This window comes from Scyliorhinus canicula, chromosome 5, assembly GCF_902713615.1.
Source record: "Scyliorhinus canicula chromosome 5, sScyCan1.1, whole genome shotgun sequence".
In the NCBI taxonomy this organism is placed as follows: Eukaryota; Metazoa; Chordata; class Chondrichthyes; order Carcharhiniformes; family Scyliorhinidae; genus Scyliorhinus; species Scyliorhinus canicula.
The window spans coordinates 153,284,408-153,309,536 of record NC_052150.1 but is presented as its reverse complement, the minus strand read 5'-3'; the positions used below and the strand labels follow the sequence as shown (position 1 = coordinate 153,309,536).

The 25,129-nt window shown below is 43.8% G+C and overlaps 1 protein-coding gene across 6 annotated transcripts in view; it reads left to right on the top strand.

Moving 5' to 3' along the window:
* The window catches only part of LOC119966337 (DNA-binding protein SATB1-like), a 169,195-nt gene that overhangs the window by 44,539 nt on the left and 99,527 nt on the right, over nucleotides 1-25,129 (top strand). For all 6 annotated transcript variants that reach the window (XM_038797837.1, XM_038797841.1, XM_038797839.1 and 3 more), the window contains one exon: nucleotides 11,473-11,936. In XM_038797837.1, coding sequence (XP_038653765.1) covers nucleotides 11,473-11,936 — 464 coding nt within the window. The remainder of the gene's footprint in view (nucleotides 1-11,472; nucleotides 11,937-25,129) is intronic.

Genomic DNA, 25,129 nt, shown 5'->3' with positions numbered 1-25,129 from the left:
GCCTGTTCTCAGCACTTGCATAAAAGCGAATGTAGAAGTTCTGTCATCCACTATTGTCAATCCTGCCCCCTTGAGACCAAAAGAGTGGAACATCAGAATGGTGAATTGTAAGTGGCATTAGTTCAAGTGCTTCATGGTCTAAAATAACACTGGTTTAGACACTATAGTGAGATAATGAAAAACCCTCCAGAAATTATGACATTTTCTCTGTTGTAAATTTTGTCCATTTTTTTTTATTCTGAGCAACCCAAACCTGATATATTTTTATAGTAATTATTTCTCATAGCCTCAATATTATTCATCAGAGTGCTGAACTAAAGAGGAAAATTATCGTATTAGGACCAAGAGGTGAAGCAACACTTTTCAGAATAATTCACAGCCAAAATGATCATTGTTAACAACTGGAATCAGCAATTATGATGAAAAAATGATTGCAGATGCTTTTTCAGAATCAAACCCCAGGGGTATTACATAACACACAATAAATAAATTACATGGCCATTTTCTATGTGAAGTGAAGCAACAATAAATTTTACTATAATTTTATGAAATAGCACTATTTTAATTAAAAAAGAGAAAATAGTTTAGGCTATGCTTGAGTTTCAGGAAAAATGCAAAAAATTATTCTCACAGTAAATACCTCGAAAAGGGACACTTGAAATCCAAAATATTGTTCATCACTAATTGTGTTAAGGAAACCTCTGTGTAAAATAGTGTGACATTGTGAAAGTAATGTTTTCTTAGTCGAGTGTTTGTTTGCAGATTAAGCCACATTGTAAATAAGTGAGTATGGCATGTCAAGATGAGGCTCTTTACTGCTTCCACAATCATACATATATTACTTTTAAACCAGAAAAGGCAGTTGTTTGAACCCATTTAGTTCACAGGAAGGGCCACATTTAGGTAGAAGTGTGTTGGCGAAACCAGTGTATAACACTTGTGTGAATAAATCTGTGGAGATGATGATTATTTTCATGACCCAAACATGGAAATTTGCTACTAAATTTCATACAGTGCACAACGGGTATGCTTAAGTTTCCAAAAGTATTTCTCTATTTGAACTATAGCGCCTATTCAATGTGAATTTTTGTGGTTCAATGTGGCTTTCATTGTTTTGCACTGTATTTAAGTGTCAATTCAAACAGTCACAGGCACATCGTTCATAGAACTGTCCGTTTTAATCAGTTTCAGACATTAGGTAGGATTTTCCGGCACTTCCCATCGACTGGATCTTTTGGTCCTGTGAATTTGTTTGTTGGCAGGGGGTACGGGCAAGCAATGCAAAAGCCAGTAGACTTCGGTAGGACTGGCATGTTATACTGGAAGTATCTCACTGGCTTTATCAGCGGGTTCCCCACCGGTATCAAAGCGCACTGCGGAGGTGATCGAATCGCCATGCTGCATCCAAAAAGCTGCGCATACGTGGCCGGTAGAAGCCGGGAGACCCCGCTCCCAGGATCTACCCGGCTCGCACCACCTCACGTGATCTAACACGCGATCTCGCAAAACGTTGCAATGTGAATGGGCAGGGTCACTTTTAGGTAAATCTGCAGATTAATGCGAGACAGCTCGTCTCACTTTAATATGCAGTTTCCCCGAGACTTTGCGAGAGTGCTGTTCAGTACTGGTCTCCACAAACGGGGACCAGATGGAGCAGCACTTGTGGGTGCTCCCAGGGAATCGGAGGCTCCCAGGTGCATATCTTCTGGTCAGGATGGTATCTTCGCACCCTGTCAGGGCCATCTGGGTGCCAGCCTGGGACTTTCAAGATGCCCAGGTGGCACTGCCAGCATGCCAGGTTGTTACTGCCAAGGTGCAAAGCTGGCATTTTCAACATGGTGACGATTTGAGCAGGGGTCACGTGTAGCTTTTGGGTGTTGGGGGGTGGGGGGGGGGGGAGAGAAGCTGGAGCCCTCCCATAGTGCGTTGGAGCTGGGGAGAGGGGTGGGGGGGGGGGAGTGTCAGGGATCGCTTTTGGGGCGCCAGAGAACCGGACGGCGTGCTGATCTCTTGTTACACTGAGGAGGTCCGGAGTTTCTAATCCCAGTTAAGCCCACACTTAGAATTATTTTCATCACTGGGAAGCTGAATTTGTTGGCCAGACCGGCTCCTCCGAGATTGGGCCACTGTTTTGAAAGGGTGTCCCGATCTCTAAGAGGGCTTGTGGATCCCGCACAACCCCACCTATGGGTAATGTTGCATCCCCTACAAAATGATGACACCCCCCTCCCCATTCACCTGGCCCAACCTTCCAGAGGCTCCTTCATACCCGGCCTCTTATCAACCCCGGCCTCCTTTAATGGGCATGGCTCTTCAGACCCTGACCCTTGGCAATGCCACCCTGGCACTGGTACCCTGGCAGTGCTCCTGCTGGCTTTGCAGTGCCACCCAGGTACCTTGGTAGTGGTAGGGTGGCAGTTCCAAGGTGCCTGCCTGGCAGTGCCAAGGTGTCCACAATCCAAGGAGGACCAGGGTGCCACCCTATCTAGTCCCTGACACCCAGGGGCGTCCGATGGCCTGGGAGATACACTGGGTGCCGTTTCGCTTGGTCCATGTTTGTGTGATCAGTACTGAATGGTGCCTGGGTGGGGACTGCCTGGGAAGGCCCTTTGATGCCGACAGCCCAGTAGATCCTAGGTGAGCACACCTCAGTGGGTTTAAAACCAACGTATGCCCGCGTGGCTTGGTCATACCCACTGTAGACGGGATCCTGAATGTGACACCTCCTGAGGTTGGTATAGATCTCGCAAAACATCCTGGCTGCTAGGAAGCCTGCGTGAGGCCTTTCCTGACATCAAACGCCGACATTGCCAATGATGCCAATGTCTTTTGGCGTGCAGCCAAATTAATCTTTTCAATCTCACTTTGTGATTAACAGCTCTATCACCATCATTAACATCAACTGAGAGCCCAGTTTTCTCTCTTTCTCTTGCTTTACACCCCCCCAAATTGACTTTGCACTGGATTTTGTAGGTGTGATGCTAATGAACCGTCTGTCTGTTGTCATTACAGCTGCAAAACTGACAGCAGCTTCTGGAGTCCACATATACGTAATTAAATTCGGGTGCAATGTGGCCGGTAGATGGCTGGTTTAGCTCAGTGGGCTAGACAGCTGGCTTGTGATGCAAAACAAGGCCAGCAGCGTGGGTTCAATTCCCGAACCAGCTTACCCGAACAGGTGCCGGAATGTGGCGACTAGGGGCTTTTCATAGTAAATTCATACTTGTGACAATAAAAGGTTATTATTATTATAGATCACGCCCCTCTTTCAGAATTTGTAGATTTCCCTCTCTGAATCTGATCTATCTTAAATGGTGCAATTGGTGATTCTCAAATTCAGGTGACAATTTATCATAATCCTTGTACTGACAGCCAAGCTACTCATTGACTAAGTGAAATCTGAATGTGAACATGCTGAGTTAGAAATGTATGGAAACTCGTTCAATATCTGCAAGAGAAAGATAGATTAAATGTTTCAGGTGGGACTTTTTATTAGAAGTTAACAAACCAAAGGCTTAAAAGCAAAGCCATTTGAGGAATGAATTAAATTCTTAAGAGCAAAGACATTTCACATTATCTGGCTAATCATCTTACTTGTGATTGATTAACGTGACGAGCTCCCAATCAGTTTGCTGGTACTCTTGACAATTTGCACTCCATGGCAACCTAGTCTTTGAGGAGTGAGGATGCCATGATTCTAGGTTATTTCAGTCCCATTGACCAGCCATTTTCTTTTTTTAAAGATTATTTCACACATTGTGATAATGAACCAAGCCCTTAATACTTGTATCTAATTGTTTTCCTCTGGCATTTTGCGAGTTCCATTGGATCCATAGAATCCTTGCCGTGCAAAAGGAGGTAATTTGGTCCATCAAATCTGCACCGACCCTTGAAAGAGAATCCTACCTGGACCCCCTCCCCCACTCTCTTCCCCCTAACCATAACCCCACCTAATCTGCAAATTTTTGGACTGTGGGAGGAAACCGGAGCAACCGGAGGAAACCCACGCAGACATGGGGAAGATGTGCAAATTCCACACACACACAGTCGCCCAAGGTAGGAATCGAACCTGGATCCCTGGTGCTGTGAGGTAGCAGTACTAACCAGATGAAAACATTTAGCCTCTGGCTGACTGAAAAATAGTTCCGCAGACTGCTTTACAACTAAGGTAAGTTCAAGGTGCTGTAAGCAGGCCAAGTTTTGATATGATCTTTATCCATCAAGTACTGAGCGTTACCACCAGATGAATTATTTATCTAAAACCTAGGTTGCCCAGAACCAGACAAGTCTCCCATGACATTTTATGTGGGAAATCATGACTATACATAGTCTTCACAGAAGTGGTATTACAGAATGGGTATAATTTGGTAGGGTATGTAGTTGCAACTCAATATTCATTTAAAATTATGGACAGACTTTTGTCAGGCCCAGGTGGGGCCTCGTCCAGCAGTCGGGGAACCGAGAGACAACCTGCTATCAGTTCAGTGGAGGTGGCCCAACAGAATTAAATACCCTTCAGACACATAATTGGCCTCTATTGAGCTTCTCCTGTGATTGTGGTCCTGGCAGCAAAGGCAATGCCTGCCAGCTAATCAGAGGTTGGTGCGTGTCACTGCTGCCTATGGGAGCAAGAGCCGTGACTGCTAGGTGGCACTGCATCAAGCCAAGAGTCAGGATCATCAAGGGAGCCCAGCAAAAGGTAATTGAAGGCGGAATGGGGGATGCAGGGTACATGCCATGGGGTGTTGGAGGCAAGCCAGGGGGGTTGCTGTCAAGAGTCACCCGATGCTGGGTCCTTCAATCAGGTACATAGTACCTGATAATGAACAGTATAACCCCTCCCCACACACACCTGGGAGGCTGCTGGCAAGCCTGATAGGTTTTGCTGGATGGCCTTACAAGGGTGCAGGAGACTACCACGTTTTGCTGTGGGCTCAGGGATAATGAGTGTCAGTTGTCTCATTAATGAACCGATTTCATATCAAGCTGCTGGCGGCTGGGAATCCCATGTCAACCTATTCTGCCCTCCAACTTCATCAAGACGTGGTTTCCCATCGCCGAGAGTCTAAGGCAGGTCTTCTCCCATATTAAGTGTCCTGCCGTTATAGGCTGCATACAATCTCAGCCTTACATGTTCAATTATTATTTCTTGTTATTATTTCCTCTATAAATTCTCCTGCCCACATTTATATTGGAAACCACCTTTCGTAAACTGATCATATTGGTATTATACTCTCCTGCCGTTGGTGTGAGAAAGCATTTTTGTAAATATAACATGATATGATATATTTTTTCATACGTAACACCCTCGAAATCAGATCATGGAAATTCATAATGAAAAAATTGGAAGAACGTGACTATGGACTTTCTTTATGTTACTAGTCAATGTATTGTGTTGTATTTACTGAATTGAGACTAAGGCCTGAATTTTTGAAAAGATGAAGGGCCTCTCTATCGTAATTAAAATGCGGTGGAGGCCCAGATCTGGAAGACCCCTGCTGAATGTGAAGCCCATCTTGTATCCCAGGGTGCGAGGGAATTGGGGTCAGTTCCAGAATGCAGCTGCTCATAAACAACACCAAGTGTTTCCAGTCAACATCTTGGAGTGGGAAAATGACACGTGCAGATTCAAGCACATCTAAACTTTGCGGAATTGTTTGAATAGATGGGGTACTCTTTTAGATATGGTCCCGGGACTCCTTTGGGAGAGGTTAAGTGCCTTTTGGGATTGTTGAAAGTAGACATGAAAGTTTGTAAAAATTGCATAACCTAATTAGAACGGTCAAGCTGATTGGAACGTCAAGCTTATTGGAGCTGTCAAGTCATTTAAAAGTCCTGCCTTTTAAATATTTGGAAAAAATGTTTTCAAACAAGGTTGCTTTCTATCAGTCTGTTGACATAGATTGAGGATTATCAGCACTGGGTTACATAGAACGTAGAACATACAGTGCAGAAGGAGGCCATTCGGCCCATCAAGTCTGCACCGACCCATTTAAGCCCTCACTTCCACCCTATCCCCGCAACCCAATAGCCCCTCCTCACCTTTTTGGACACTAAGGGTAATTTAGCATGGCCAATCCACCTAACCTGCACGTCTTTGGACTGTAGGAGGAAACCGGAGCACCCGGAGGAAACCCACGCAGACACGGGGAGAACGTGAAGATTCCGCACAGTGACCCAGCAGGGAATTGAACCTGGGACCCTGGCGCTGTGAAGCCACAGTGCTATCCACTTGTGCTAAAGGTGGCAGATGTCAATTACAGAAGGGTGTTGTAGAGATTGTGAGGCTGGCGATGGCATGTTGGTGTTGAAAATGGCAATGTCAGAGTTAGTGCTGCTTGACTAATTTTATAACATTTCCATTATCACAGTGGGGTGCCGCTCAGTTCACAGTTTGAATCACAGCTCCAAGTGGTTATAAACTCTTTGGAGTGGAACTTTGAATTCCAATGCTTGTTTTTATAAGCAATTAAAGGAAGTTAAATGTATTGAATGGGGTTTTGTCAATGAGAGTGTATTTTTGAAATAGTGATTTATTTAATAGATGCTCAATAACTTAATTTTATTTAATCTCAGTAAGGGTCCTGACGTCTGTCCATGGTGGATCCTGGGTGAGTTGGCATGATAGATGTAAGGGCTAAGGGTGGAATTGTGGGGCATTAGGTTGATATGAGTTGGCACTAAGTTGGCAAAGGGTCTATAAAGGGGAGTTGGGTAGAGGGGCAAAGGTTGACATGGAAGATATACAAAACCGGGGGGTTGTGTGGGGGACTTGAGGTGCAATGGGTTTGCATGGATAGGGCATGGGTAATGTGTGGGGGTCGAGGACTGGAGGGCTTATTTTTATTGCTTTTTAAAAAACTTTCACACAGTGCTGTTGCACTGAAACAAGCATTCTATCCAGCCTGCGTCCGCACCCAGCAGTCTGCACTCATTCCAGCTTTGACAGCCACAACTTCCATTTTCACCCTCCCACTGGGACTGAAAATCTGACTTTCTGGGAGACTTTCTCCTGGGCTGGATTTGCGTAGCCAGAAATTGTACTGACTAAATTCAGGCCCGAGTCTTCAGGTAAAATGGTTGTCCATTTTGGAAGGACAAATATGAATGTGGAATACAGGGTTAACGGTAGGGTTCTTGGCAATGTAGAGGAGCAGAGAGACCTTGGGGTCTATGTTCATAGATCTTTGAAAGTTGCCACTCAAGTGGACAGAGCTGTGAAGAAGGCCTATGGTGTGCTAGCATTCATTAGCAGAGGGATTGAATTTAAGAGCTGTGAGGTGATGATGCAGCTGTACAAAACCTTGGTCAGGCCACATTTGGAGTACTGTGTACAGTTCTGGTCACCTCATTTTAGGAAGGATGTGGAAGCTTTGGAAAAGGTGCAAAGGAGATTTACCAGGATGTTGCCTGGAATGGAGAGTAGGTCTTACGAGGAAAGGTTGAGGGTGCTAGGCCTTTTCTCATTAGAACGGAGAAGGATGAGGGGCGACTTGATTGAGGTTCATAAGGTGATCAGGGGAATAGATAGAGTAGACAGTCAGAGACTTTTTCCCCGGGTGGAACAAACCATTACAAGGGGACATAAATTTAAGGTAAATGGTGGAAGATATAGGGGGGGTGTCAGAGGTAGGTTCTTTACCCAGAGAGTAGTGGAGGTATGGAATGCACTGCCTGTGGAAGTAGTTAAGTCGGAAACGTTAGGGACCTTCAAGCGGCTATTGGATAGGTACATGGATTAGGGTAGAATAATGGAGTGTAGATTAATTTCTTCTTAAGGGCAGCACGGTAGCATTGTGGATAGCACAATTGCTTCACAGCTCCAAGGTCCCAAGTTCGATTTCGATTTGGGTCACTGTCTGTGTGAAGTCTGCACATCCTCCCCGTGTGTGCGTGGGTTTCCTCCGGGTACTCCGGTTTCCTCCCAAAGTCCAAAGATGTGCAGGTTGGGTGGATTGGCCATGATAAATTGCCCTTAGTGTCCAAAATTCTATGATTGACCTAGGACAAAAGTTTGGTACAACATCGTGGGCCGAAGGGCATGTTCTGTGCTGTATTTCCCTATAAATCCTGGTTAAAGGGCAGGCTATAATTGGATAGTATGACTGTTATACAAGAGGCTAGAGGGAAAATGTGAAGCAGGGTCAAAGACTAAGGCTAAAACAGCCAGAGTGTCAAGGCAAAAACAAGAGTAGGGTTATAGGGGAGTGAGATGAAGCAAGTGCAGGATTAGCAAAGGTAGAATGGTGGGGGTGGGGTGTACAGAGGGAGGAGATGGAGTTGGTAAGAGGCAGTAGTTTTGAGGATGGGCAGGGAAGAGAATAATCAGAGGCCAGAGGAGAGTCCGAGGCCCAATGGGGAGGATGCAGCAAGAGTATCATTGGATGCTGGAAAATATCTAGGGCTCAGCCAACGAGACGGACACTGTTGTCTTGAAAACAGCCTCTCATTAGCAGAGAGAGTTTGCAGAATGAAACACAAAAAAGGTCAAAGTTGGAAAGCAGTGACTCCAAACCCAGGTGGAGTAAGGTTTGATGGACTTGAAATGAGAAGTTAAAGGGGGATTAAGGGAGGGATGGGGAGAGAGATACAGCAGAAGAGTAGGAGGAGAAGTAATGCGAAGCAAGGGGATTTTGAACTTGTCTGTTTTGCAAAATACCACAGTGGGGCTTGGGGTATGTTTTGGTTTACTGACGGGCTGGGAGTGGTAGATGGTAGTCATAGAATTTACAGTGCAGAAGGAGGCCATTCGGCCCATCAAGTCTGCACTGGCTCTTGGAAAGAGCACCCTACCCAACACCTCCACCCTATCCCCATACCCAGTAACCCCACCCAACACGAAGGGAAATTTTGGACACTAAGGGCAATTTATCATGGCCAATCCACTTAACCTGCACATCTTTGGACTGTGGGAGGAAACCGGAGCACCCGGAGGAAACCCACGCACACACGGGGAGGATGTGCAGACTCCGCACAGACAGTGACCCAAGCTGGAATCGAACCTGGGACCCTGGAGCTGTGAAGCAATTGCGCTATCCACAATGCTACCGTGCTGTGGAAGTGCTAGTGGAGGTGATGGGCTGAATTCTCCTATCCTTCAGGGGATTGACTGAAAGGTGGGGGGCCCATAAAGTGTGAAAAGAAGGTGGGGTTGGAGTATGGTAATCCTCTTGCCTGCATGTCATCTTGCCAGTGGATGGGAAGTTGATATATAGCTTTCCTGCGCAGAGGCCCATTGAGCCACTTGAGTGGCCAGTTAAGGGTCTCTTTTTATCAAAGCTGGCAAACTCTGGTGACCCAGAGGTGGGAGGGGAATCCTCCTATTATACACTCTTTGGTCCACTGAGAGGGCGGTCCAGCGGCAATGGCTGCCTCCCTGTCAATGGCACATGGTTGTCGATCCCTACACCCACCCTTCCCACTTCTGTGCCAGATGGTGAGAACAAAATTCCAGCTGGTGAGCCTGGTGTCATGCGAAAATCCAGATGTATGGAAACCAATGGACTAGTGATCACTGTCATACTGGGAGCCACCACGTGCTGAGTGGAACTCAGGGTGTGGTCACAGTGCAAGACAGAGGGACAGGACTGCCCCGGGGTCTGTACTGAGATCATAGCCATACTAAGAGTAGGAGAGGAGGGCCAGAATCCAAGCCGCCTTGGCAGCCAGTGAAATGGATGCAGATATAAACAGAATCCATGTCGCTGGGAGGGTTTGGCACAGAATAACGACCAGAGTGGGACTGTGCTGCCTACCTGATTTTTTTCTAAACTAATGGTTTATTTTTAAACGTTGCAACCTGAAAATAATCCTGGGGGAATTGGAGTAAATTCCACTCCAGCAGCTGCTGAGCAGGGGCACTGGCTGGTAGGGGCGTGGCGCATGGAGCTTTCCTGGGAGATGAACAGTAAGTACCAATATCTAGAAACTTAAAGGACGCACAATTATCATAAAAGGTAATAAGTAAATAATGATTTGGAGTTTCTATTTGTGCTTTTTTTTATCGCGATATTTGCTGCAAAAGATTACAACACTTTAAGTGCGCATTTTGTTCAGTGCAATTTGAGTTTCCACAATCTTTAGTGCTAGTTTAAAACACAACGTGCTAGTAGTGCCCCCCCCCCCCCCCCCCCAAAAAAACTGGTCCGTCCTTGGTCCCCACCGCCGCCGCTTCCCCACCCTACTCCCACCTCTGGATGAATTAATCACCATTGGGAGTTTCTGCTAATTATGTCTGTTTGCAGCCTTTTAGGGAGGCTCCAAAAATGAAGCTGAATCTTTTGCGTTCAAGGAAACTAATAGGTATATTTTGTAATATGATCAATTTAAGATTATTTAAAATGGTTATTTTGTTTGATCAGAAACCCAGTTTCAGCTGTATTAAGCAAACATTACTGTATCAAGTTACGAGTCTTAAATATATGAAGCAATATTTGTTAAAAACATTTTATTTGAAAATACATTTTATACATTGCCCGATTGCATTGGTTCTTGGTGGTTTGGAGTAACACAAATGTGTTTGAGCAAAAACCTGGAGGAAGGAGCATTTTTCAAAAAAGGGAGCAATTTTGTGCACTCCAGTGTGACAAAAACCAGAACATCAAGCAGATTGGTTTGAAGTGATTGACTACTTCTCATTCCCTTTTTTGTTCTTTCTTTCATTTTGTTGACTGTGTTTGTTTCTCTTGTTATCATATAGTAGTTTCTCAATGAAAGTACATTTACCCATTCACTTCTTGTTTGACCTATGTGTTCCTGCCCCTTCAACTAAGATTTGTTGCTATTTTGTGAATATAGAGAATGAACCAATCAATCGTAGATATTTGCACAAATGCAAACATGGCATTGAAGTGTGAGCCAGATACTGGGTTTGTTGCACGCTAAGTACTTCCATTTATGTAATATTCCAATAAGTTTCACTTATGTCTGACACAGTTATAGGACAAAATGTAATACATCTACATGGGCACAAACCCATGTATAGCCTTATATTGCTGATAGCCTCACAGTTGCTTCACAGCTCCAGGTTCGATTCCCGGCTCGGGTCACTCTGTGTGGAGTTTGCCCACTCTCCCGGTGGCTGCGTGGGTTTCCTCTGGGTGCTCCGGTTTCCTCCCATAGTCCAAAGACGTGCAGGTTAGGTGGATTGGCCATGTTAAATTGCCCTTAGGTTAGGTGGGCTTATTGGGTTACGCGGTGGAGGTGTTGGCTTGGGTAGGGTGCTCTTTCCAAGAGCCGGTGCAGACTCGATGGACCGAATGGCCTCCTTCTGCACTGTAAATTCTATGATTCTATGATACGATTCTAACACCTGCTTAATATTAATCCAAGCTATCATCAATGGCAAAGCGTACATAAAAAGTTTTTTATTTTGTGTGCAATAATCAATATTTTTTGACCGTTAATTTTGGCAACTTGGAACATTTTCAGTTCATATCTTATTTCTGAAGCATGTTTTCTTTATTGTTTTAGCTGAAATGGAGACCATGTCTGAACTGTCTATTTCTCAACAAGGAACAAATCATATAAACTTTGGATCGCCAACAGTTCCTGGGAATGGTACTGAACTGCCACAGCCACCGTCACCTGCTCAACTTCCTCATAGTGGTCAGCCTGCTGCTAGGTCCCAACTTTCCAATTTGCATCCTGGACTTGTCTCTGCACCTCTTAGCCCACAGCTGGTGAACCAGCAGCTGGTTATGGCCCAAATATTAAACCAGCAATTTGCTGTCAACAGACTCCTGGCACAACAGTCCCTCAATCAACAATACCTGAACCACCCTCCTGTCAACCGGACCATGAATAAACCATTAGAACAACAGAGTTCATCGAATGCTGAAGTGTCTTCCGAAATCTACCAGTGGGTTCGTGACGAGTTGAAGCGAGCTGGCATCTCCCAGGCAGTGTTCGCTCGTGTGGCTTTTAATCGAACTCAGGTGAGACAAAAAATTGCTTCCTATTGTATATTGGCATAGATCAAAATCAGTGGGTGAAGCCATGTTAGTGACCTGTATGATCAGAGCATTCGATTTTGGTTTATTGCATGGTGAGATGCTGCAGAGAGACGCCTTACTTTTCTGAAAGTTACATAGAAACATAGAAAATTGGAACAGGACGAAGCTATTTGGCCATTAGAGCCTGCTCCGCTATTCATTATGATCATGGCTGATCATCCAACTCAATACCTAATCCTGCCCTCCACCCCACCCCCTCCAACCCCCTGATAACCTTTGATCCCCTTTGCCCCAAGTGCTATAACTAGCTGCTTCTTGAAAACATACAGGGCGGGATTCTCCGGTCTCTGACACCATAATCGCGTTTGGTGATCGGCCGGAGACTCCCCGTTAGTGCCGGAATCGGGGGCGGTGCCGCTTTGGCGATGCTCCGCCCCCCTCCAGGCTGTCGGGACGGCATCAGGACGTTACCTGAGGCCTTCTTCCGATGCTCTGTCCCCGATGGGCCAAGTTCCTGACGGTGTGGGGCGCGTGTGCTATTTTTTTCGGGAACCCGGCGTGGCAGCGCTGCCACAGTTGGGGTGGGGGGGGGGGTGCTGATCCGCGGGTGTGAGGGGGGGGCTCTCGCAGGGGCTGGGGGCACTGGTTAGGGGGGGGTGGTCCGGCGGTGATGGGCCTGGCCAAAAGGGGGCATAATTTGGCAGGTCGGGTCCGCGTGCGGCTGGCGCCATGTTGCATGGTGCGGCTGCTGCAGGCCGCCGGCGTGCGCTTGAGTGACCACGGCCCAGCAATTCTCTGGCCGTATCCAGAGCTAGAGCCGGGGGCTCTACGCTGCGTGCCTGCTAGCCCCTTGCCAGACGGAGGATCGGTGGAGGTTTTGCGCCGTTTTTTCAGGTGCAAAACGCCACTGTTCCCATACCAGTGTCAGCACATAGTCTCCCAAACGGAGAATCCAGCCCACAATGTTTTGACCTCAACTACTTCCTGAGGTAATGTGTTCCACAGACTCACCACTCTCTGGGTGAAGAAACTTCTCCTCATCTCTGTCCTAAATGGTAGACCCATATCCTCAGACTGTGACCCTTGGCTCTGGACACCCCCATCATCAGGAACATCTTTCTTGCACCTACCCTGTTTAGTCTTGTTTGAACTTTATAGGTTTCTACGAGATCTCCCCTCATTCTTCTGAACTCCAGCGAATTACAATCCTAATCTCTCTTCATACCTCATTCCCGCCATCCCAGGAATCAGTCTGGTAAACTTTCGCTGCACTCCTTCTGTAGCAAGAACATCCTTCCTAAAATAATGAGACCAAAACTGCACACATTATTCCAGGTGTGGCCTCGCCAAAGCTCAGTATAATTGCAGCAAGACATTCCTACTCCTGTACTCGAATCCTGTCACAATTGAAGGCCGCATACTATTTGCCTTCTTTACCACCTGCTGTAACTGCATGCTTACCTTCAGCGACTGGAGCACGAGGACACCCAAGTCTCGTTGCACATTCCCCTCGCCTAATTTACGACCTTTCAGATAATAGATGCCGTCCCGTTTTTGCTAACAATGTGGATAACCTCGCATTTATCCAAATTAAACTGCATCTGCCATTTATTTGCCCACTCACTCTGCATCCTTATCACAGCTCACCTTCCCACCCAGCTTTGTGTCATCTGCAAGACTACAGCGGTTTAGTGACCTTAACAAAATCACGGATGTTCTATAAATCAGCATATTCACTTTTAAAATTTTAAGACCAGGCAACCCATGTTCCTGTGCACATTCACAGGCATCGTTAATGGATTGACTAAGAGATTCATAGTTGTTTTTTGAAGGACTGATAACATTCATTTTACCTTTTGCAGTTTAATTAAACTAATTGATAACAACTTGTCAACAAAAGTAAAAATTTAGGAATCAGTTTCTGCCACTATAGTAGTTCTGCACAGAAGTAATAAACACTTTTCATATCAGATGCCCTGATGATTAGTTAGGATCCTTTCTAATTCCTCATTTACTGATCTGCTGACCTGTTTAAATGTCTGTTTTCTTGATGTGACGATTTCAGTCAATATGTCTGAATTAATGTTAGTTTGCTTGTAACTCAGTTAAGGGTGCCTCAGAATTCAGTACATGAACCTCCTTGGCAATTTCTGTGACTTTTATCAGTGACACCAAAATATGCAAAAAAATATATAATATATTTTGGTGAGAAACTTGATTCTCTTCTGTTGGGCAGTAAATTTATGAAACGTACAAAAAAATGTAGTGACATATTTATTCTGCTCATACGCATTAAAGTGTTTTGATTTCAATGACTTATTAGCCTTGGTTATAATTCAGAACTGATAAAAAAATTATGAGTGCTTTTGAGCACTCACACTTGTACGTATGTCTTTTTGGCATAAAATGGTGAGAAAGTATAAGGTAGTGAGAAAGTATATCAGTTCTATATTTTGGCTTTCTCACAAGGAATAAGATTATTTTTTTCAAGTTTGTAAAATATGTAACTAAAAGTCACATTTTAGGATTATTTTTAGGTTTATGGGAATACCTGAATGTGGTTACGAGGAAATAATCTCATTGAATGATTCAGATGACATTGTAAACCATGAGTGCAAAGCTTGAGTAGTTTATAACAATCATTGGAGTCTGTTGATGAATTAATTTGAACTAATTTTCATGTATCCATTATTTAAAATAATGTATTATAAGTACACATGAAATAGGAGCAGGAGGACACCATTCAGTATGATCATGGCTGATCTTGGGCCTCACCTCCACTTCTCTGCCGACTCCTATTTGCCTTAATTCCCAAAGAGCAAAAATCTGTCTATCCCAGCCTTAAATATATTTAATGACGGAGCATCCACAACCTTCAAGGGCAGATAATTCCAAAGATTCACAACCCTATGAATGAAATAATTCCCCCTCCTATCAGCCCCAAATGATCTGTCCCTGATCCTGAGACTGTGCCTTATTCTCTGGCCAGTGGGAACAATCTCTCAGCGTCTACTTTATCAAGACCATTCAGTATCCTGTACATTTTAGGAACCTCTCATTCTTCTAAATCCCAGATAAAATAGAGCCAGTTTGCTCAGCCTCTCATCTTGGGACACACCCCTCATCCCAGGGACCAATTTAGTGGACCGTTACTGCCTCCACCAAAACCTGACCTGATACAGGTCTCACCAAAACCTGGTAATACTCCAGCAAGGCTTCTTTAATCCTGTACTCAAACCTCCTTACAATAAAGGACAACATGCCATTTAGTTCCTAATTGCTTGCTGTGCCTGTATGTTAACTTTTTGCATTCTTTGTATGGGTACACCCGTCTCCTTAACCATGAAGTTTCTCACCTTTTAAAAATATATATATTCAGCTCTTCTATTCTTTCATCCAACGTGAATAACTTCACACTTCCATACATTATAACTCAACTGCCATCTTGTTGCCCACTCAGTTAACCTATCTGTATCTCTTTCAGCCTCTCTGTGTCCTCCCCACAGCTTACCTTTCCACACGAGCTTTATATCATCAGAAAACCTAGATACATTACTCGCCATCTCTTCGTCTAAGTCATTAATATAGATTGTAAATAGCTGAGAGCCCAGCACTGAACTATGTGGTACTCCACTATTCATTACATGCAAACTTGAATAAATCCCATTTAGGACTGAGATGAGGAGAAATTTCTTCACCCAGAGACAAATGAGCCTGTGGAATTCTCTACCACAGAAAGCAGTTGAAGCCAAATCATTATATGCTTTCAAGAAGGAGTTAAATATAGCTATTGGGGCTAAAGCGATCAACGGGCATAAGGGGAAAGTGGGAGGGAAACAGGTTACTGATTTGGAACCATGATAATAATGATAGGCGGAGCAGACTTGAAGGGCCAAATGACCTATTCCTGCTCCTCTTTTCAATGTTTCTGTGCCCACTTTCTGCTCCCTACCTGTTAACCAATCCTCTAGCCACGCAAATATCCAATTCTAGGCACACCTATTTGCCTATTAACCTTTTGTATGGCACCTTATCAAAACCTTTTTGAAAATCCAAGTATATTACATCTACTCATTCCCCTATATGCCTTACTAGTTACATCCTCAAAAATTTTCAATCGATTTGTTAAGCATGATTTGCTTTCAGTAAAACCATGGTGAAAATCATTCATGGAAAGAGGTAGGTTTGCTGCATTTACACCCTTTTCCTCAAGGCAGATGTCATTGTTCCGTTCATATGTTGTGATATCCTCACTTAGGAGCTAATGATAGTGACCATGTTGTAAATTTGCTGAGTGATGTTATAATTCATTACCAGAAAATGACAGTATTGTCTTAAAGTATTTCCTATTCTAGGAAATGTGACAATGAAAGCTCGATTTAATTGAAAACCAAAGCAACTTTGGGACAGGTGTCGTGTTAGAGTTTTAGAATTTTCCCAACCCAAACCCACCTTCAATCCACCCATTTCCTGCATTTACTAAAATTGGTGGGTAGTTGACCAACCCTGGAGGCGGTATGCAGTTTTAAAAAGGATGATGAGGCTGTGAGCCTTATGTACATGCAGCCTTTGGACTTTTTAAACGTGCCAGCTTGATTTGGCAATCTCCCACCACCAAGGCCCAATTCCTCCACTGCCACCACGAGGGCTGGTTATCCCGACCACCACCAAGGCTTGATCCCCTTACCTGGGGCACCACCAAGCCTCCGCTTTCCTCTTCATCAGCCTCTGAGCCTTCCAATTCCCCCTTAGGACCTGGCCTCCTCTCTGTTTAGCACCCCTCCTCTGTTAATCAATTTGACCCACCAGGCAGGGAAGCAATCATTGATGTTGAAATTCTACAGCGTGAGGGTTGGAGGGGGAGCTCCTGAATGGTGGGTTCCAAAATTTCCTGCCCAATCTATTTCCTATTGGTCAGAGTGGGCCAGGTCAAATGAAAATTCTGCCCAATTCTTATCCCATATCAGGAGCAGCAACTTAACATCATTAATTTTGGCTGAATTCATCCATTAGTGGCCAGAGGACATTAACCAATTAAGGATGTCTGTGTTTTCGAAGCTGGAGGGACATTAGGAGACCCTCTAGCCCTGAAGGAGTTGCAGGTCACACAGAGTGAGAGGCCACCTCATGATGTTTAATCAACATTTTTAAATGTTGAAAGTAAAAAATCGCTACAGCAGCTGGACCACCTCAATCCTGGGGCCAATGGCAATTCCCTGGTCTGCTGCTTGGACGCTGCTTCCAGGCCGCCGTTGTGCTCTTGGTGCAGAAAATTCTAGTCAGCCTCTGATCAATGGTCTTAATCGAACTTTTAATCAATTTAACAAGCTATTCGTTGTCCGTGGGCGGGTAGCTGTTCCGTGCATTCCCCAAAGTGGCTCAGCACTGACATGGTGTTGACAAAGCAGGACGTCAGCTGGCAATGCAAAATTACTCATCATCTCGGTTCCCCAACCACATTGGCCTCCAAAACTCCTGCCCCAAATCTTTGTCTAATATAATTCAACACAAATGCTTCATTCTGCCATGTCATACTGTCATGCACTACCTGACACTTGCCGCTTACAGGCAATGATTGCAGGCATAGAGTTGGTGTTATTAGTCAACATGCTGCAAATTACAACTTTTTCCATGCTCAGTTGAATAACAATTCAAACTGTTTTCTAGACTTCTGTCATGTTTTATCTTTGCAAAATGTGGCATCACGCAACCATTTTATTTCATTGCCCTGAAGATAATTAACTATTTGCACAAGCATATGGAAAACATCACAAATCCAGAAAAGTGACGGAAAATGATTGTGCTGTAAAGTATTTATTGAAGTTAACTACTCTGCATCCACATGTTTTAAAACCATTATTGTTGTCACAATAGAAATAAAATGTTATAGTTATGTAGGGGTGGCATGGTAGCACAGTGGTTAGCATTGCTGCCTCACAGCACTAGGTACCCGGGGTCGATTCCGATCTCAGGCAACTGTCTGTGTGGAGTTTGCACATTCTTCCCTTGTTTGAGTGGATTTCCTCCGGGTGCTCCGGTTTCCTCCAACTGTCCAACGGTGTGCAGGTTAGGTGGATTGGATATGCTATATTGTCCCTACGTGGGGTTACAAGGATAGGGTGGGGGATTGGGCCTATGTTAGGGTGCTCTTTCGGAGGGTCGGTGCAGACTTGATTGGGCCGACTTGCCTACTTGTGCACTCTAGGGATTCTATGGTTCCAGTGCATAAATTTTTTTAAAATTCATTCATGGGATGTGGGCATCGCTGGCTGGGCCAGCATTTATTCTCCATCCCTAATTTCCCTTCAGGGAGCAGTTAAGAGTCAACCACATTGCTATAGGTCTGGAGTCACATGTAGACCAGACCAGGTAAGGATGGCAGATTTCAAGGGCAGCATGGTGGCTCAGTGGTTAGCACTGCTGCCTCACGGCGCTGAGGACCCGGGTTTGATCCTGGTCCCGGGTCACTGTCTGCGTGGAGTTTGCACATTCTCTCTGAGTCTGCGTGGGTCTCACCCTTACAGCCCAAAGATGTGCAGGGTAGATGGATTGGCCATGCTTAATTGCCCCTTAATTGGAAAAAAAAATCAGATACTCTAAATTTATTTAAAAATAGGATGGCAGATTTCCTTCCCTAAAGGACATTAGTGAACCAGATGGGTTTTTGCGACAATCAACAATGGTTTCATTGTCATCTTTAGACTTTTAATTCCAAAACTTATTGAATTCATGACCCAAAACACTGCCATAACCAATGGAATACATTTGAAGTATAATCACTCCTATAGGAGTAGGAAAACAATAAGAACCAAAAATGTTATCGACTGTGTAGCACTACACTCCATCTGCACGGATGTCATTGTCTCTGTAATTACATTGTGTATTTATTGTATGTCCTATGTTTTTCATGCATGGTACGATCTAACTGGACTGCACGCAGAACAATACTTTTCACTGTACACTTGACAATAAATCTAAAAACACAGCAATGAGATAAATGAACAATTAATCTTTTTAAGAGCTGTTGGTTGAGTGTTAAGTGCTTCTAAGCTGTACGAACATGCGTACCAGGAACAGGAGAAGGCCACTTGGCCTCTCGAGCCTGCTCCACCATTCAACAAGATCATGGCTGATCAGATTGTAACTTCAACCCCACATTTTCACCCACCCCCAATAATCTCTCTCTCTCTCTCTCTCTCTTCATGCCAAGGGATTTTTTACATCCGTTGAGGGTAAAAATGAGACTTGGTTTCACAACCGTAGTATGACTGCTCCTCAGGTGTTGCTCTCCTGAATTAATACCCATCTATTATACATGATCAGTATTGGGCGGCTGTATTATTTAATCTTAAATTGCAGTAATAACTGTTCCACCTCTAAGCGCCACTGTGATTGACAAATGTGTTAAGTACATGTCTTCCTATCTCGCCTGCCCAGGGACCGGAAATTCCTGCCCGAGGTCAAAGGACCAGGGCAAGAAACAGAGATCAGAATCATTTCTGGGTCTCGAGTCATTCCTTGGAGGAAACAGACACATACTCCGATTGTCATTAATGGCCATTCGCCTCGCCATCCAATTGAGGGCTGAGTGCAGGCTCTCAAAGCTGGAGTGACAGTCTGCACAAGCTGTGAAGCAGCAGCAGGATGCAACAAAGAAAAATAAAGGAGGAATGCTTCAAAATGAAGGCGGCTTTTCTCCAGCTTTAAACATGAATTTAAAAATGAACCTTGTTGCCAGGCCACCACTGTGGAAAGGCAGCCCCTCTCCAGGACGGCCTTCAATTGCTCCTGTACTAGGCAGGCAGGGCGGGCCTGTAGGTCGCATGGATTATTGCCTCCCCCACGCACTTCCTGACCCAGTCTGCCATCAGGAGGTTGCTTCCCGGCAGTTAAATTGACCCCTGCATTCTGTGGGGACGTGGAGGCCGAGTGGAAAATACCAGCTGTCCTCTTTTAATTAGCCTCAATACACTCTTAACAAACCTAATCGGCTATCCACCATATGCGGCCATATAGCCTGGCTCAACGTCTGCAAAAATGACCCAACACCAGCATAGGGCAACACCACCTGGCAGGATTATTTTCAGTGTCCATCCACCTCCCATGCCAGCCCTGGCAGACATTGAAAATCCAGCCCACTGTGTCTGATAATTCTCTCCCGTTGAAGAGTTCTTGCAATATCGACAGGTGAGTGTGCTCCTCCAAAAGTTGCAACCCCCATCGCTGTGTATCAAATAGAAATAAAAATGCGACTTGGGGAATAGAGCAAAATCCTCACTCCAACCCATTCCCGCACAGTAGGCAAATCCTTTACCCTCATCCTATAAACAGAAATACAGGGCTGGAAAACATTGACAAAATGCTTCTTCCGAAAGCCCATTGCAGTGCATGCTTGCAGCACTACCACTGCAGATATAATAATCAATGGCAAAATAACTAGTCCAATCATTTTAATTGGTTCATATTCTACTCCAATTGCATACAGAGGCAAACCTCCCCCACTGATGCTATAAATGGACAGTATGCCTGTGCTTTTGGTGCAATTATTGTTTGGCAGTCATACTGGCCTTGGGGTTACCAGGTTAAGCGTTCAGGCTCAGATAGAATTCAAAAATTTGCATAGTAAAAATGCTTTGTTATATTCAAGCTTCTGAATGATGTACTGTAGAACCATAGAAAAGTTATGGTGCAGAAAGATTTTCCCCCATTTTCCCTCTAATCCTACTAATCACTTTAAATCCATGCCCCTTCAGCTAAGGAAAACATAACCTTCCTGTCCACCCTATTTTGGCTCCTCATAATTTTCTGCACCTGAGTTAGGTCATCTATTGGCTTTCTCTGCTCTAAGAAAAACAGCACAATTCTATCCAATCTCTCCTCCATAGCTTCAGTGTTCAAGATCTGACAACATTCTTGTAAATCTACTCTGCACTCTCTCCAGAGCTATTATGTCCTTCCTATAATGTGGCGACCAGAACTGCACACAAAATTCCAACTGTAGCCTAGCCAGCATTTTATAATGTTTCACCATTACATCCCTGCTTTTGTATTCAATACCTTGCCCAAAAAAGGAAAGCATTCCACATGCTTTCTTGAACACCTTGTCGACTTGTCCTGTCAAGGACTTGTGGACATGCACTCCAAGATCTCTCACCGCTTGAACTGCTCCAAATATCTTCCCATTTATTGAGTATTCTCTTGCTTTGTTTTCTGTCTCCAAATGCAATATCTCACACTTTTTCTAGATTGAATTTCATTTTCCACTTCTCTACCCGCTCAGCCAAACCATTAATATAATTCTGGAGTTGACATCTATTCTCTTCATTATCAACTTCATGGCCAATTTTTGTGTCATCTTCAAATGTGCAAATCATGCCTTCCACACAAGTTTAAACCATTAATATACACAACAAACAGCAAGGGTCCCAAGACTGAGCCCTGTGGGACATCACTGGAAACCATTTTCCATTTACAAAAACATCCATTGACCATTACCCTTGGTTTCCTGTTACTGAGACAGTTTCAGATCCAACCTGACACCTTCCCATGTACCTATAAGATCGCACTTTTCTGACCAGTCTGCCATGTGGGGGACTTCGTCAAATTCCTTACTGAAATTCATGTAAGCAGCGTCCATTTAGTTACCCTCAACAATCTTCCTTGTTACTTCCTCAAAAAATCCTGTTAAATTAGTAAGCCACAGCCTTTCCCGAACAAAACCGTGCTGACTATTCCTGATCAATCCTTGCCTTTCTATATGATGGTTTATCCTGTCTCTCCAAATTGTTTCCAATAATTTGCCTACTACTGTACGTAGTATGACTGGCCTATAGTTTTTAGGCTTATCCATTGCACCCTTTTAAAATAATGGTACAACATTTGCAGACGTCCAATCCTCCAGGGTCTCACCTGTATCTGATGAAAATTGGAAAATTATCCTCAAAGCATCTGCTATTTCCTCCCTGGCTTCCTTCAACAAGTGGGATATAATCCATCTGGAACTGGTGATTTGGATTTGGATTTTGTTTATTGTCACGTGGACCAAGGTACAGTGAAAAGTATTTTTCTGAGAGCAGCTCAACAGATCATTAAGTACATGAAAAGGAAACAAAAGAAAATACATAATAGGGCAACACAGGGTACACAATGTAACTAGATAACACTGGCATCGGGTGAAGCATACTTCAAGGATGCCAGTCCCACAAGTACTTCCTCTCTCACTATGCTTATTGTGTCTAATATTTCACACTCCTCCTCTTTATCTACAATGCCTGCATGATCCCTCTATTTCGTGAATACAGAGGCAAAGTACTCATTGAGGACCCTGCCCACATCTTCTGAATCAACCTATACGTTCCCATGTACTTCTCTGATAGCCCTACTTTTTCATGAGCTATTATCTTGCTCTTAATGTATTGATAACATTTTCTTTGATTTTACCTGCAAATATTTTTCTTTATCCTCTTTTTTTCTTAATTTCCATTTTTACTTCACACCTGAACTTTCTGTGCTTCTCTAGTCTTTTTACAGTATTAAGCCTTTTGTAACTGTCATACACTTTCTTTCTATGCTTTATCTTGGCCTGTATGCTTCTGAATAACCAAGGGGCTCAGATGTGGCAGTATTGCCCTTTTTTCTTTGTGGGGGCATGTCTTCACTGTGCCCGTAGGATTTTGCTTTTGAATGCCTCCCACTGATTTGACAGTTTTATCTTCTAATAGTTGTATCCAGTCCACTCTCACGAGCTCTCCTCTTAGCTTTCTAAAATTTGTTTTCCCCAATTTGGAACTTTTACTTTTGTTCTATCTTTGTCCTTTTCCATAATGATACCGTGTACCTTTTACTGTTAAGAGATAATATGGCACCATTTCCATTTCTTATGTAGTTACATTGTATATCTTGTGTTGCCCTATTATGTATTCTCATGGATTTTCTTGTATTTTCTTGAATTTTGTTTAATTCCCTTTTCTTCCATGTACTGAATGATCTGTTGAGCTGCTTGCAGAAAAATACTTTTCACTGTATCTCGGTACATGTGACAATAAACAAATCCAATCCAATCCAATCTTCCAACTGACTTTGCACTAAGACCTTCAATGGCGTGATTTCTTACTGTTGTTCCTTTCTTTTTTTTTATTATTCGTGATGTGTATCTGAAGATAAAAGTATTGATCTGCCTCCCCATCTCCATAAAGACACAGATTTGTATATAGGGCAGAAAGCAGTGCCCTCTTCTGTGGGGAGTTTGCTGGTGGAAGGCATTTAATTGGACTGGCATGTTTGCTCTCAATGGTGGGGAGAGTGCGTGGTTGCTCATTCACAGCACTCAGTGCCTGAAAAGAGATCTGGCATCAGGGAGTTTGGGGGGGCATTGAAAGCTACCCCCCACTCTCCCCCCCCCCCCCCAATTTGCTATTGACCCCCTTCCTCCCTCCCTCACAATTCCCACCCACAAAGCCCCTTCTGCCATCACTCACATGTGACTGGGTCCCACATTGATCTGAGGCCTTGGTTGGGGCATAGTACCGGCCACAGCTTCCAACTCCCCGGTGGTGCTGTTGAGTAAAGAAGAGTTGCCAAACTTTTATTAGCCGGCAGGTGGGACCTCTGCCCCGGTGTGCTTGATGCCGGAGAAAGGCCCACTGCTGGCTTCCTAAGTGGCTGAGTGGCACAAAATGAGGTGGCCCTTCCTGAAAAGGGACAATACAGGCATAGTGTCTAGCCAGGGGTTCAGATCCCGGTCACCTCCACAAGATTCTGTCTATTGTCATATGGTTTACTTTCTTAATAGAGTGCACTTTTCAGTAAAGATATGAAAATATTTTCCTCTCAGCAACTATGAGAGGAATGGTTATAACATAGAAGTTAAAACTTCTGAGGGCATTGTGATAGTGTTTATCCCACTGGTTAGTGCATTGTATACATAGTGTATAGATATATGGTTCATGTATGAATATTTTAAGTTTGTTCCAACAACCAATAAGGGGCTGGTTAGAAATTGGCTAGATGGTTAGCTTGTGGTTCAGAATAATGTCAAGGAAATGGCCTCTGGAAGAATCATCAGCAGACAATGAGTCAAGGACCTGCCTTTGAGCAGAGCACACATGCTATATTCAATGAATGAATAACATCTCATAGAAAAAACTTATTGCCACTAAACAATTCATGAAAAGCTTGTACATGAATATATCTGAAAAAAAAGCACAAAAGATATTACTCTGTTATTAGGTAACCCCTCCCTCACTGTGTTCCACCGACTCTTGTTATAACATGCACCCTACTATAACAGATTATTTGGATTGCTTCCAAGTAGTGCATTATGGCAATGGTATGCTGTACATGCTTAGTAAATTTTATCCTCCAAACAATTAGCAATTTTTCATGCTTTTGATTTTCAAATATTTTAAATTAAACCTCCTTAATGTGCATCAAAAAGTTGGTTAACATAAACCTATTGCCAGTCATGTGGTACCTGGTTAAAGCAAACTAACTGGTTGTTTGAGTCACTCCATTCTTTCCCCTGTCCTTGTTGAAGGCTTCAGCATCAAATTACATTACACCACAAAAGGATTTTTCTGCCTGGTTTTTAAATATTTAAGATTCCACACTTATGAAATAAATTTCAGTTTCATTCTAGGATAGTCTAGTTGTACCAGGACTGATGAAATGCGAAATAAAACTTACTTCAAACCAAAATATATGCATCCACAGTTGATTGAGGACGTAGACATGACCAATTATTCCCGAGAGTGCAATGCACAAAATGTTCGTTAACACTTTGATATTCCTTGACTTTTTACAGAGAAGCAAATGTTCAGGGAATATCTGCTCCATCATGTTTATCTTTCAACACATGAACACTTCCCTTCTCAATTGACTCTTGTCCATATGCTCACAGTGATATTAGGCTTTTGTGCATTCCACCATAATTGGCACGATCAATCTAGCGACAAATAAAACAGTCCCGTGTTCGCTATTTTGTAAACGAGTGTTAATCTTTTTTTTTTCAATTCTTGATATTGATAGATCATTCAGGTGAACTTCTAGCATGTAGGAGATGTCCAAGACTGACCTTGGGTGACTTGATCTCCAGTTTTATTCCCCATTTTAAAAGAAAGGTGGCCTCACACTTCCGGCCCTTAAACTTCAGATGCCACAGTTTGCCCATTCACTAA